Source organism: Cuculus canorus, chromosome 20, assembly GCF_017976375.1.
Source record: "Cuculus canorus isolate bCucCan1 chromosome 20, bCucCan1.pri, whole genome shotgun sequence".
Classification (NCBI taxonomy): domain Eukaryota; kingdom Metazoa; phylum Chordata; class Aves; order Cuculiformes; family Cuculidae; genus Cuculus; species Cuculus canorus.
In genome coordinates this window covers 4,659,828-4,674,368 of record NC_071420.1, presented here as the reverse complement: position 1 = coordinate 4,674,368, position 14,541 = coordinate 4,659,828, and the positions used below count along the sequence as shown (strand labels likewise).

At 46.7% G+C, this 14,541-nt stretch overlaps 2 protein-coding genes across 9 annotated transcripts in view; one reads left to right on the top strand and one right to left on the bottom strand.

Moving 5' to 3' along the window:
- The window catches only part of NUFIP2 (nuclear FMR1 interacting protein 2), a 44,902-nt gene extending 40,127 nt beyond the window's left edge, over positions 1-4,775 (bottom strand). Inside the window, exons 1-3 of one of the 8 annotated variants that reach the window (XM_054084731.1) lie at positions 4,589-4,775; positions 3,997-4,088; positions 15-170 (exon numbers count right to left, since the gene is read on the bottom strand). In XM_054084731.1, the coding sequence (XP_053940706.1) occupies positions 15-18 (4 nt within the window). In that variant the 5' untranslated portion in view covers positions 19-170; positions 3,997-4,088; positions 4,589-4,775. The other 7 variants (XM_054084732.1, XM_054084730.1, XM_054084726.1 and 4 more) reach the window with 7 other exon arrangements.
- A 1,250-nt stretch (positions 4,776-6,025) lies between these two features.
- The window catches only part of TAOK1 (TAO kinase 1), a 70,990-nt gene continuing 62,474 nt past the window's right edge, over positions 6,026-14,541 (top strand). Inside the window, exon 1 of the mRNA XM_054084629.1 lies at positions 6,026-6,165. The gene's annotated coding sequence lies outside the window, so the exon portion shown is untranslated. The remainder of the gene's footprint in view (positions 6,166-14,541) is intronic.

Genomic DNA, 14,541 nt, shown 5'->3' with positions numbered 1-14,541 from the left:
AGGCCTCTTCTTACCCATCCATCCGAGGACCAGAGCCAAGACACAAGACTTTCGTGTACTGCTTCTTTCCAGACGTCACTCTTCAAGGTTAAGGCCTTCAAAACGCTGATCCTTGTTGCCCATTCCAGCCATTCTGAACCACCTCCAGAGTAAAACCCTCTTCAGCCCTGCTGCTGGGAAAAGATCCAAGATACCTGAACAGACTCTCCTTAGACTCAGTTGTCACAGGCTGGAAAAACAGTCAGGTTTTGGACCAACACGTTTTGATTTTGCTGTTAAAAGGGGGGCAAGAACATTGTTAACTACAACTGTGTTTAAGAGATACCCCAACACCCCAATTATCTTTAAGCACCTGATCTGATTTATCAAAGTGCAATGCACCTTGTGCTGTATCGGTCACAATATGTGCACCGATATTCTGGAAGTAGTTCCTAGCATCAGCTCATTTGAGTATGGATGTATGTTACAAAGTATGGATCAAAAATGCACCTGAAAATTTAGAGCTTAATCAGCTTATTGTTATTCCCTTGGAGAGAAGGATAAAAACAATTCCTGGGTGTCCCTGGCACATACATTACATAAGACCCTGAAAGTACTATAATCTGAGGAAAGGTACATCTGGCAAAAAGAGAATTTTTGTCAAGTTCTGAAAATATTTCCAAGCAAAATGATCTCAGTGATCCATTGAGGAGCACTTTCCAGAAGACATGCCTGCCTCGAGTCCCTTGGAAACCTGTTTGACACAGGTGGAAATGACTTACTGGCATTTATTTGTAATTGCCCAGCATGGCAGTTGCTGAGGAAGGAAAAGCGGTTGAGTCACACTGGAAGCCACTTTTCCACTTCTGTCTGGTTGCCCAGAGGGCAGAGTGGGACAGTCAGAAGGCTGAGACTCTGTTTATGCCTCCGACACTGATTCCCCATGTGCCCTCTACTGCTTCTGCCACTGTTTCCCTATTCCTTAATAAATAAAACCACTTCCTTGATTCGTGGCACAATTGTAGGTGCACAGCAAGGAACACATTTGTTTATCCAATAAAAAGTAAGAGAGAAAAGTGAAGTATTACTATTGTTGTCATATAATAGAAAAGTGTAATGCCACCAGTATCGCTTCATTTTTGTCATTGCGACATAAACTGTCAGAGGGATCCTGTCTGACACGCTGTCTTCAGCCCCGTGAACGTACTGAAGTGTTTACCTCACTGATACAAACGCAGATTACAACAATCTGGGAAGACTCTACCTCGTTTATTTTGACCAGCCTTTCTCTAGAACATGTTTTTCCTGTATAACCTTGTAACCCACAATAATGGCCCAAACTGCTCCGTAGGAATGATGGCAGGTTTCACGAGCTGGGAAAAGCAAAACAATTCCTCACTGGTGCATTTCACAACCTGTCACACACTAAAACACACGAGTGCTCATCTGGTTTTGTGAATAGAGAACAAGCTGAAAGTTAGGTTCTACGTGGGGACACAGTACATAAAAAGAACACAGTCTACAATTCTCAATGCCATGAAAGAACCTTAAAAACTCTCTAATTTGGCTAAATTATATTCTGCTTCCATGATGACAAATTCCCTAAAAGCAAAGCAGTGACAACTGCAGTTCATAACTGCTCTCATAATTAACAACCAAGCTTCACTGGTTCGAGTTTTAGGATGTATTCTAAAATTTACAATTGTTCATTTACAAAAGGTCAGATTAAAGCAGCCCATGGCATGAAGGCTAAGGAAGGTGTCACTACTATTACAGCAGCTTGAAACCCTGCTCTAATCACGCTCTTATCTTTCTTATCTACTGGAAGTATTTATAAAGCAATGACTACTGTACTAGGCCCCATCACTCCTCTGAGTTAGTTCTGAACCAGCACCTTCGCATTGCTGTAGGAAGTTTATTCTGCTGGAGGTGTTGTCATTCTGCTGAGACTGAAAGCCAAGCTTCTCATCACTTAAAGTCATTAAAAAAAAAACAAACTATGACACTTCTTTAGAAGTAGGGGTGTTAACCCCAATATCCTGGCCAAATTCCCAGCTTGAGTAATTATAATGTGCCTTGAATAAATTCTTGCCACAGTTTCCGTTGGACATAGTATTGTTCTCTGCTTCCTCTACTACAATATTATGGAGTGCTGATGCATGCTCTTAAAGGTCCTGCAATGTCATACAGGTCTACCCCAAGACCAGCTCTGCGGCAGAACATTGGGAACAGCATGTTGAAACCAGTTCTGCCTGCCAGCTGAACCGCTAGGCAATTTGTTATTGATGCTCTGGCACCTCCTCCAGCCGGAATTAACTTATAGCTATCTGATAGACGAACTGGTGTAAATCCCAGATGCAGACACACATAAACCTGTTCAGTTCTTCTTTAAATGAACTAGATTTGCACTGGGAAATTAGCAAACTAAGCTAAACTAATTTAACTTTTTAGATGCCTACTCTGATCATCTGAGAAGGCAGCAAGAGGATGCCGAAGAGCAAAGGTCTAGAAAAACATGCTAAATGTGCCTATTTTGTTTAGCTGGTGACTATAAACATCACAGTTTTCATACTGTCTGCTCCACCAGAATTTAAGCAGACTCTTTCTAACCTGGTGGGCCACAGTGATACTGTTTATTTTCAGAGCAATCATTGAACACGTATCAAACACAGATCTAATAATCTAAATAAAATACTTGGTAGTTAGTAATTAAGCATTATTCACATTCTTCTGCAGCCACTGTTAAGAGACTCTAAGGATTTTTACCTAGAGCCATCGTTATCTTTTCATATGTGTAACACAGAGACCTGAAGCCCAGACTCAGCTGGTGTGTGCTGGGTTAGCTCCACAAATCTCACTAACCGAGGTTTTTACTCTCATAATTCATGAACTTTAAAGGCAATTTGTCTGCAGGAAGAAGTACAAGATCAAGATTCAGAAAAACCTGATTCTCAGTTCCACCTTACGACCCCACAGGCAGATCACTCCCTCTTACTGCTCCTTTCAGTTCTCCCATCTGCGAGAGCTAACGATACTCACTAATGTGACAAAACCAGTACAGGAACAAATTTATAGTGATGGGCCATGCTAAGCAGATTTGTGTTAAACACCATTGTTCTGCCATTTGAAAATACAAATATTTACTCTTCCAATACGTCCTTAATTCCCCCAGAAGCATGCCTCCAAACCCATATTATTTTAGAAGACAGAAACTGTAGTTTCAGAAAGTGGATGGTTTTATTTTTGTGCCATTACAAAAATGCCTTTTAACTTCCCAAACGATACGCTACAAATATCTTTGGCAGATGAATGAAACCAAGTTTCCTGTCATAGCTGCCAACTTCAAGGTTGAGATAATCAGATAAACCTTTAGTTTGCCTCTCTCAATACTTACAACAACATATGTTTGAAGTGATCCACATTTGTCTTAATGTTCCTATTGGGATTTGAAAAGGCAAAGTATCAGACCACTACATGACAAGTCTGCAAAACGCTAGACGTGGGCCACAATTCTTACAGCCAACTTCTGTTCTCAGCTTTCTCCCATTCCAGGTTGAACAGTCCCCAATAGCTCTGCTTGTCTAAATGTAAATGCAAAGTTAAGCTCGACAGTATCGAGGGTTATCCTCAACGCCTGCTGGATGCAAACTCTTCTTATGGTAAAAAATACCTGTTAGTTTACGGGAAAATAGGAAGGAACTTTGATTTGCTTGTTTTATTTCGGCGGTATCAGTTAACACGGAGTTTACAGAGTTGTGTTATTTCATATTGGGGACACCTCAAACCCCTTAATAATTGCAGGGTACTTCATAAGTGAGAACGCTGTCCCTTCAGGTATAATCGTGAATTTAAAAGTGGAAGCAATCCCTACAAACACACCTTTTACAAACTTCTGTGTCTTATGTAACTGTTTCTATTCATTTATTATCAGGATGTCAGTACAAATTGTTATTTTGATGATTCTCTGCCCCCATACTTCTGAAAGGGAAAGCAGCTATAAACACAAAGGAGACTGACCTCAGCGATTTCCTCTGTTCAGATGGGAGCACAATGCGCTTAAACACCATGACAAGGAGAGGTGGACTGTTTAGAATTCCTCCAGCTGTAATCTATAGTAAAAACAAATAAACAAATACGTGACTACAAGACGCGATAATTAATCCCTGCATGAAGCCAACTGTTATCTCTAGTTCATAGACAGAGATACCAGAGCACACAAAGGCTCAACGACCTACCAAGTTCAAAACCCAACACTGAGAGCCAAGACTCCAGCTCAGGAGGCCATGTGCTCGCTTCAGGAGGGTTTTTTTTTTTTCCTCTCTGGCCCTAAACCAGTTACAGTTTGGCCAAGGTCCGACAGTCTGAAGAGCACCCATTTGGTCAGGCCTGTTGTACAAGAAGCAGCACAAGCAGACACCTACCACCTCCAGGGATTATTGCCTGTAGCCGAGCTGCTCCTGGCCAGCAGGGCATCTCCACTGGCTGGGTGCCCTCACCCTCAGCTGGCCTGTCCCCAGACAACCCTCCTCTGCCTCACCTGCTCCCAACAAACCACCTTGTGCCTCCAGGTCCCTCATCCTCCACCTCCCCACCCATGCCCAGGACCCACCTGCCATGTCTCCAAGCCCTCCTTCTCTCCTCTCCTCCCCAGCCAAGCTCTCCCTTGCCTTTCCTCAGTTTCCCCATTCCCCTTCAAGCCTGCCCTCTCTTCACTGAGCTATTATGGCCTCGCCAACCTCACCCACACACCCCTTCTCCCTCAGATCCCTACCACTCCCATGGGTCCCTCCTGTCACTTTCCTGGTCCCTTCCTCATTGTTCCCACCCCTCATGTTCCCTCTTTTTCCTCACTGAACCCTGTCTCTAACTTCCCTCCTCTTCCTCAGCATCCCCTAACTGTCCCCTGCCCCTCACCAGCCCCCCTGTTCCCTTCTCTTCCTCACCATTCCCTGCCCCTGACTGCCCTCCTTGGTCCACTCCTCCCCAGGAGGCCCTAACCTACAGCTCTGTGCCTTCCTTTTCGCCTCGGTTTCCTCCTCTTCCTCACTGACTCCTGCCTCTGACTGCCTCCTCTTCCTCAGCATCCCCTGCCCCTTCCCGCTCCTAACTGCCCCCCTTCCCTCCTCTTCCTCACTATCCCTGAGCCCTAATGCCCCCTCTTCCCTCCTTCTTCCTCATCGACCCCTGCCCCTCACTGCCCCTCCTCTGGTTCCTACCCCTTCTTCACCACCCCCTTCTCCCCCCTCCTTCTTCCTCAGCATCCCCTGCCCCTCCCTTCCCTCAACCTCCCCTCGCCCACCCTCCCTTCTGCCCCTTCCCCACCCTCCCCTCCTCTGCCCCCCTCCTTGTCCCCTTCTCCTCCTTTGCCCCCCTCCTCTCCTCCTGCCCCATCCCTCACCCCTACCCTCCTCTCCCCCTTCCCCCTCCTCCCTTATTTCACTCTCCCCTCCTCTCCTCTCCTTCCAGGTCTCCCCTATCCCCCCTCTGCCTCTTCCCCTCTCTTCTCCTCCATTCCCTTATGCCCCTTCCCCTTCCTCCCCCTCAGCTTTCCCCTCCCTCATCACCCCCCTCCCTTATTCCCCTGCCCTCCCCTCTCCCCCCACAAGGTCCCTCCACCCCCACCCCTCCCCGGCCCCGCCCCTCCTCGCCCCCCCCTCCCCTCCCGCCACCGCCCCCCGCGGTGCGAGGGAGGGAGGGAGGTTGGCGGAGGGCGGCGAAGTCTCGCGAGATCTGCGGGCGGGGGCCGCTGGCTGCGGGCAGCGCGGAGCGGCGGCGGCGGCGGCGCAGCCGGAGTCCCGTGCGGCGCGGGGCGGGCGGGGGAGGCGGCGGCGGGCGCGCAGGCGGCGCAGCGCGGCCCCAAGGGCACCCCCCGCAGCGGGCAGGCAGGCACGGCCTCCCGCACGCCGTGTCTCCCCCCGCTGCGGCCTGGCCGCGGCTCGGCCGGCGGGGCCCGGGCGGCGGTGCTGGCGGTGCTGCGGGGCGCTCCCTGCCATCTTAGCGGCCGCCTTTGTGCCCGCCGCGCACCGGCACCCGCGGGGGCCGCGCCCGCCGCCGCCCCGGGGGCGCCTCCCCCCGCGGGGCCGCCGCCCCGGGCCCCGCTGCTCCTCCTCCTTCTCCTCCTCCTCCTCCTCCTCCTCCTCCTCCGCGGGGGCCCGACCGGCGCTGCCAGCCCGGCTGCGGCGGAGGGTAAGGCCGGGGGGGGGGAGGGACGGGAGGGGGGAGCCCGTGCCTCCCCCGCCGCGCTGCGGCAGCGCCGGGGAGGGGAACCGGGGATTGGGGAGGGGGCTTGGGAATGGGGGGAATGGGGTCAGGATTTGGGGCTCAAGACCTGCGGATTGAAGGCTCGGGATTTGGGGATGGGGGGGCTCGGGGTTTGGGGTGGAAGGCTTGAGGTTTGGGGATGGGGTTTTGGGGATGGGGGCTCGGCGCTCAGGATTTGGGGATGGGGGCTCGGGGATTGGGAATGGGAGCTCGGGATTCGAGGATGGGAGTTCAGGGTTCGGAGGCTGAGGGCTCGAGGTTTGGGGGCTCAGGCTTTGGGAAAGGGGGTTCGGGGCTGGGGGCTCAGGAATGGGAGTTTGGAATTGGGGGCTCATCGTTTGCTGATGGGGGCTCGGCTTTGGTGGTGAGGGGGGGTGTCTTGGAGCCACCGCCTTGGGGCTCGGGGCCGCCGCCTCGGGGCTCCGGGCTCGAGGTTGCGGTTCGGGGTTGGGAATTTGGGGGCTCGGGGAGGCGAAATGGCGCTTCCCCGGCAGGGGCGGCGGGAGGTTCCCCGCTGACAGCGGCCGAGCACGGGCCCAGGCCGCCGCACCGGCCCCTTCTCCCTGCGGGGCTGCCGCTCCCCCGGCCCCTTTTTGTCTCCAGGGCCCCGGAGGCTCCTTGGGGCGAGCCCGGAGCCCCCCGAGGGGCTGGGGTCCCGCAGAGCCCGGCTCCCATCCTTCCTTTCCTCCCTCCTCCTCCTCCTTTTTTTTTTTTTCCCCTTCGCTCCTCCCCAAGTGGTGAGTTTTCAGTGTAAATAGCATTTTATTCGGTGCTGGTACGGGATTTGGATGAAAGTGACCTATTTTAAAGACCTTTTCTTGCCTCCCCTCAGCACTGCATGTGGCGGCCGATCCCGTTAGCCAAATAGCGTTTCCCAACCATTTTAATGTGTCAGATTAAAACATCTCATGGAGGCCGGATCTCCGTCAAGCCGCGTGCGGGGACGGCTTCAGGAATAGCGTTCCTTTGCTGCAAAGATCTTTGGAGCCTTAAGAGTTCACCTTTGTGGCGGCGAAGGCAGGAATAAATAAATACCTGTACCGTGCGGTTGTACCATTGTGCTGGGCGCGGTGCGAGGGCTTGGGGGGGGAAAGCAGGGATTAAGATGGTTGTTGTCAAGTGTAGATCTTTCCAGGGCTGAGGAAAAAATGACAGAACGGCGTTAGCCTGGAGGACTTGCATTTGTTTTCTTGGAGAAAAAAAAAACGCTTCGTGTGTGTTTATCGTGCTTGTCTCTGCGGCGTATCACAGTGTAGAGTATTTCATTAGGTGACATTTTAGTGGCTGGGTTGGTTAAATAGCAGTTGCGTTAACTAGTTGAACAAATTGTGTCCTTCACCTTTGGTTGTTGCATTTGGAGAGCCCTTAGACCCTGTGTCCATGCATGACAAGGACGGATTAATAAGATGTTACCTAAAGGTTTGAATGGTATTGATTCCTTACTATTAATGCTATTTATAGTGCATTTGACATGGCTCTGGTTTTATGTATTTGGATAAAGGTGATCAGGTTGGAATGCTTCAAATGAAACGCACCCCAAACACCCCCCCAGTATTATATATGTATATATATTTATGTTGAATGGTATAGTTAAGAGCTTCAGTGTCTGAAAAATAGCTTTAGTAGACAGGATATCATAATAGTGAAAACACTATTTTGGTGGAAAACTGGTAAGTGTTGTTTTGTGAAGGTTTGTTTTTCTATTTCAGGATTACAGAATAACAACTTCTGTTGCAATAAAGATGATTTTAGATAGATTTTTCTTGAGACAGAGTCTACATTTCCCTTGCCTTTGTGCCTGTTCATAGTGAGCATGTCATAGTTTTTGCTACTTATGTCCAAGGGCAAACCTAATCAACGATTGGTTTGAGCCTTCCTATTAGAGTCTCCACAACACTGGCCTAGTTCTGACTGGAATGTTTGCCATTTTTAGGACTCCCTTTCCTTTTATCTGTAGGCTCAAATACATCGATAAACTTGAACCTGAGTTTGTCCTTTGAACTCCAGGGAATGTTTTTCTTTTCTGTTAAGAGTGTCTCACTGAAGAGAAAGTGGTTCTGGTAGAAAGGCTTAAATTAAATTTAATCCTGTTGAAACACAACTGCCTGAAGTAAAAACTCCTTGGATAGTTTGATATTTTTTTCTTTTTAAGTAGGCTGAAATTAAGTGCTGCCTGTAGAGGACCAGATGTTGGCATTAAAATTATGTGCAGATAAGGTGAGGCCTCAAGTTAGACTGTTGGGAAAAGTTCTCTCGTATGTCCTTCCATTAAATCCTGGTGTAAGCGAAACTGGAGAATTTTATGGTTTTACTTGCCTCTAAGTAACATTTTCATTTGTGCAGCTTTCATCTGTGCTCATCCATCATAATTCATCAGTTTTTGTCACCAGAATAATGTACTTTCAATGAGTTGTAACACAGCCTCTGTTTTTATGCTTGGTGAGATATATTAGGAGAGAAGCAAATATCACACTAATAATTACATCTTCAGATGTATCCTAGTATTAGATTTCCTGTAATGAGGGATGGGCTGTAGAGAACAATAGATATGGCAGCAAATTCAGAGATTTGTTTTAAAGATGTTGTGGGCAGCTGACTCTGCAGTAGTGAGGTCCACTTTGATGCAACCATTTAATGCGCAACAGGAACCTGAGGTGGTTTCCAGGTACTACTGTTTTCCAGTGTTAATTCTCTTTCTAGCAAAGGCAGACTGGATGTTCTACTGCTGTTGCCTCTCTTGTCTGTCGCTCCTGCAAAGATGTACTTCTGACCTAAAGTAGAGACTACTGTCATTGGCAAAATATGCCTCGTATAAGTTTATGTGATAGTATAGTTGTTAGATACAGAAATGTTCAGGGTTGATCTGGCTCTCTTTGTAATTCAGGGGTGCTAAGAAAGCTGTGCTCAATATCACTTGTCTTATTCCATTCTTAATATATTTTGGAGAACAATCGTATAATTGCTAAGATTCTCTTGTAGAAGCGTTTCTGTTGTGTTTCTGTTAATATTAAAATCATGTAAACAACATACTGTTATGTTGAAGTACATGAGAAACTATAAAAATCTTTGGTGTTACCAGTGGTGACCCAGGTTTTTTTGTCACCTGAATTGCAGTGGTTATGGGTGCCCATTGCTTTTGTAACCTGTTCAAACATGCTGTGTAGCGTGAAGGTTTTCATTTTGTTTCCTTACATGAATGTGGACAAAGGGAAGAGCTGAACTTCAACTCTGGACTAGAACCGTGTCTGCGTTAGGAAGTTATCCTGGGTCTGAGGGCAAGGTTTCAGTTTTGAGTAACACAGATGTCCTCCCTTGGCGAGTCATGTTTGAGACAAGCTTGCCCGCAGCAGTGCAGAGAGGGACGGTTTAAAACCTTCTGAGACTGAAAGCTGTCCTTGCTGTTACAACTCCTGGATGTGTCTTACTCTTATTCTTGACCAACACGATGCAGGATGTGCAATCTTGCGCTCACTGGTGAGTTCCAGCTGTGCTCCAGGTTGATTTAGGTGTGCAGTCCTGTCCTCCACCTGCTTTTCCCTGGATGTCATTCCATTGGCTCTGGTCTATGATCCTGTGCTGAGCCACACCAGTAAAAATCTCACCTAGGGAAAAATGCAGAGTTTTGTGCCAGCTTGGTGATCTGGAATGGCTCAGTGCTTAGGTGGGTGATGCTAGAGACAACGTAGGGACAGGGCTGCTCCACAGCCAGCGATGGGATCAGTTCGTGCTCCCATGGAACCACAGCTTGTCCAAAGAGAAATGTTTGGACACAGAGGTGGTTGGTGCCACTTCTTCCTAAACTTGTAGCAGTTAGGTTTTGGGATTCTTTGCTTTCATTGTTCTTTAACATGCTGAGGAGTCGCTCATTGTACATTGATTTCTGTGTGAAGAAGAGACTGGACAAAATCCAATGGATAAAGGGTCAGAAACCCACTAATCCCCTCATGTGAAGTTCCAGAGGGTGTTCAGCTGTGCAGGGCTGCAAAGCAGAGCCCTTCCTGTGAAAGCAGAACTTAAAATATAAAAACTTGAAATTGGAGGTGAAGTGCAAAGTGTCCAAGGGGAGAAATTGTGCACAAAACAGGAGGGAAGGATGGAAAGCTGTTTAAAAGCACAGTTGGCTTTTAGACTGTATTCCCTCCTTGTCTGAGTGCTCATTTACAGTACAAAACCTGGAGGAAGGTATACTTTCTGATGGTCTCTAGAAACACAATGGACATGAGACAGCACAATGGCTGCTCCAAACAAGGTTTCTTAAAGCAGCTTTTAAACAAATATTTGGTGATCCCTGGAATGAGAGTGTTTTTATAATTACCAAGGGGAAACCATTGAGAACTTTTAATACTTTGTCAGAATTAGTGCATTGTTACTCTTGACAATTATTTTTTTTTTCACATCCTGTGAATTCTTGGCTTCTTTGCCAGCAGAGAAGTCAAGGTAGGCACTGTAAACACAGTATGAAATCACCAAAGCAGCAGTAAGTTTTATCTGAACAGAAAAGTTTCTCTACTTTAATTGGAGCTTGCTGAGCCCAGCTCTGCAGAGTTAGTTCCATGCCTACATTGTAGCTTAGAGGGGAGGTTTTCCTTCTCTGAGGGGCGTAGTGAGGACAGCCCAACAGGAGCTACAGCGGTGATGATTTCCTCACAAGCATGGACAGTAGGTGATGGTTCTGCGTGTTGTATTGCTTGGCTGGAGACAGCTTTGATTTTTCTCTAGGGGTCAGGATGGGGTGACAGCATGAGATTTACATATCGAGTATTGTCCTTAGAATGGAAAGGGCTGGAAATGTTTTGGTTTGGGGAAAACTTAGACCTTGAGGAAAGGAGTAAGAATCACAGACCTCAGAAGCTGGCAGGCTCTGCAGTTTTCTGTGCCTGTGATCTCCCACTGACCCTTACGACAGTCCTGGCTGCAGCCATGCAAATATTTTCTTTAAAATGAGATGTAATTTTATAAAAACAGTTTTCTCTTATGCTCATCAAGTGCAGCATGTTTACAGGGCAGCTCTCTGTCCGAATGCGGGTGAGTGGTGCCTGTGGATTTGGTTGGAAGCTTTTGCCGCGTGTCAGTGATGTCAAGCCATGTTTGAAAAGTGAATTTTGGTGTTTAATGTTAATCTCAGAAGTTCTTGCTTACAGCTTTTGACTGAAAGCCAACGTGTATTGTACCTGAATTCTTAGAATGTGAATAAAGTTGCCTTTAGCCTTTCACTTAGTTCAGCTAAAGTTAAAAAGCCCTTTTCCTTCCATTTGGCCTGCTGCTGTCTGCTGAGCATCACAGTTTTTGAGGTGTTAGGTCCTGTTGGATCCGTCCCTCTTGTTGGGTTGCTGGTTCGGCTTCAGTTTATTCTGGCCTGGCTGATTTCTAACCTGTGGAAAGCTTTGAGATCCAGGAGCATGGGAAAGTGGAATATGTCAATGCAAGTATGTTGAAAGGGTAGGGAACATTTCTGGTAACAGTGTTTGGCTTGTTCCCCATCCATGTGTTCAGTCTGTTTTCCAAGCATCCAGCAATCCTTCCTTTTCCCTGACATACCGCTCCTCAAAGGCAATAACAGACGCATGAGCCTGTTCCCAGCAAACTGTTATATTGGAATTTCTTGGAAAGAACGGCATGTGGTATTGCACATGTTTGTTGTTTTTGCATCCCTCTCCCTTCTTTATATGCAATTCTTATTTCCCGCCTCAGTCCCCTTTTAATTGGCACCCATCGCTCCCCACCCCAGCTGAGGAGATGAGAAGAGAGGTTATTTTTGCTCACGCTGTTTCTCAAATAGGCCACGGGTGTTCTGTAAGTAGCGCAGGAACTTTCGCCATGGGAAACCAGCAGTTCTTGGGATCTTGCAAGCTGCGTCCTGGTGGCAGTGCAACGTTTCTCCTTCACTTCTGGCCTGCAGTTGTCATTGGCACTGGCTCCTCCCAGTTCCTACTTCCTTGTAACCCAATCTGAATAAAGATCATGGGATTTGAATGTGCCTGGCTTTGCTGCCACTCTGAATGTTTGGGTTGTCTCTGTGTTCTTCCTAAACCCTTTGCTGTGATTTTTTTGCTTTTTGGCTTTGCCTGTTTAAAAAAGCAGTTGTTAAAATCAGTTCTGCGCCAGGCGTGATTTGATGCGATTAAACTGTGTTAAATATGTTCCAGAACTATTTCTTGGCCTAGATAGTGAACTAGTGAAACCCTGCTCTGCAATGTCTATGTAGGACTTGGCCTCATGCTCATAGGTGAGGTCTCACCTCTTCATGGCTCAAACAGCATGGGATCTGTGCGCAGCACATGATCTTCTGCCTTGAAATCCACCGCTCTTCCATGTCGCCTTGAGCTTTTTTTATTGCTCTTTGCATCTTGGAGTCTTATCTTGAGAATTATGTACTGGACTAACTATGGCTTTGCTACCCATAAAGACTGTTGTGATAGGAGTTTCTCTGGCATCAACTGAACCAGTTCAGACCCTGCTGTATACTTGCTCAGTGAGTCCTAGTATACAGGTATCCTCTTCGATTGAGGTTTTATGAGGGTTTGCAACTTTAATTTAAGAGAGGATAAGCCTACGCCTTGACAAAACTTCTTGCTGGCTTCTAGGAGTCCATATCAAAGTTGGGAAGGAAATAATGATATGTTTTGGAGGCTAAGAATGCCAGGCCCTGTTTTTATTATAGGCTAATTGTCATAAAGGCAAACTCTGAACTCTTACCTGGGCTTTTGCCTTAGTTTTCCTTCTTCACTTTCCACACAAACCCCCTCCAACCCCTGCTTTGAAGTGTTTAAAACTGGGTTAGTCTCCAGCTGGAGGTGTGTGGTAGAACCTCCTGTTGGTTCTTGCTGGGACCTGCCCGCTGTGCGGCAAGAATGCAGGCGAAGCCATCTGAATGCTGATCATCTGTCCTTTGAGGAGAGTAGAAAAGACTATTTTTCCTTCAGTTGAGACAATACATAGGCAAAGGAATCCTAGAGCATCTCCATTCCAAAAGCCAGGTCAAATGCTCAGAGGTACAAGTAAGAGTAGAGCCCATGGAGATGGGGGAGGAGGGCTTCCCAAAGATGCCTGGGCAGAAGCCAGTGGGTTGTGAGAATCACTGGAGAGATTTCCTTCTCCTGCTGTCTGAAGGTGTTGTGCGCTGCTAGCTCAGAGGCTGACCGCATTCTCACCAGATCAGTTACCTGTGTGGACTGACCAGAGTCTGCAAAATTCCATGCTTGCAGACTGGGAAGATGGAGTGCAGGGTCCCAAACCCTGAAATAACCTGTCCTTAGGAAAGGTCAATATGGATGCTCTTAATCCAAAATAAAGTGTTACGGAAGAAGCAACTCCTCATCCTCACCATGACTTCTGATTTCATTGCAATACTGATGTGTTAAATTTGTTTGCAAACCCAAAAAAATTTGTTCCTGATTTGACAACAGCAAGCAGAGTGCTTTGGATATTGGGCTAACATGACAATAGTTAACTTATAAAGAACGTGATTTACCTTCTCTAGCTCATAATTAATCACAAAGAACATTTGAAGAAGTGCTTGCTAGTTTATTGAAAAAGATTTAACAGGCACCCTGTTTTTTAAATTATTTTGGAAAAGTCCCCGTGTTTTCTGAAATATTTTGATGGTTGTTGCTTTTTCTTAAATAGCCCCTCTTTAAAATATTAATTCACATGTTGTTTTAAGTATCTCATATTTTCCAGTTGCAGGAGTTGGTAATTATGCAGACAGGCTCAAATGGGGCTCTGGAGTCTTTCCACAGTGGTCCAGCACCAGGGTTTGTGATCCTCATTCAAGTAGTCTTCCCATTACGCTCTCTGATATTGAAAATTAATTAATATAGTGACTATAAATTGGTAAAATCACTCTGCTTTTTATAGGTATTACAAATATTTTTCTGTTCAAATAGAAATCACTATCATTAATATCAATAAGTTTCTAAATGAAATACTAATATACATAAATAGGAGTTTAATTTTTCTGGGTTATAGGTTACTTATCTTACATATGTGATGGTTTTATACTTCTCTCTGACTTGGCAGGATAATAATAGTAATTCTCTGTTCTTAGTTTCATCCATAAATCTCAAGGTGTTTCAAACGAGTGATAAATGCGTATTTATTTTTCACATTTACAAGATGGGGATGCTGAAGTGCAGGTGGAGGAGTGATTTGCTGGGCATAGCTGCAGACAGAGGTAGAAGAATTTGTGTCTTGGTTTCCCAGTTCACACCTGACCAGCAGGACAGTGGAATCCCCTGGGTTGTGGAGCAGAAGCGTAGGAGCTGCTGCCTTGTCTGTGGGATGCAGTGGAGCAGCACAGGC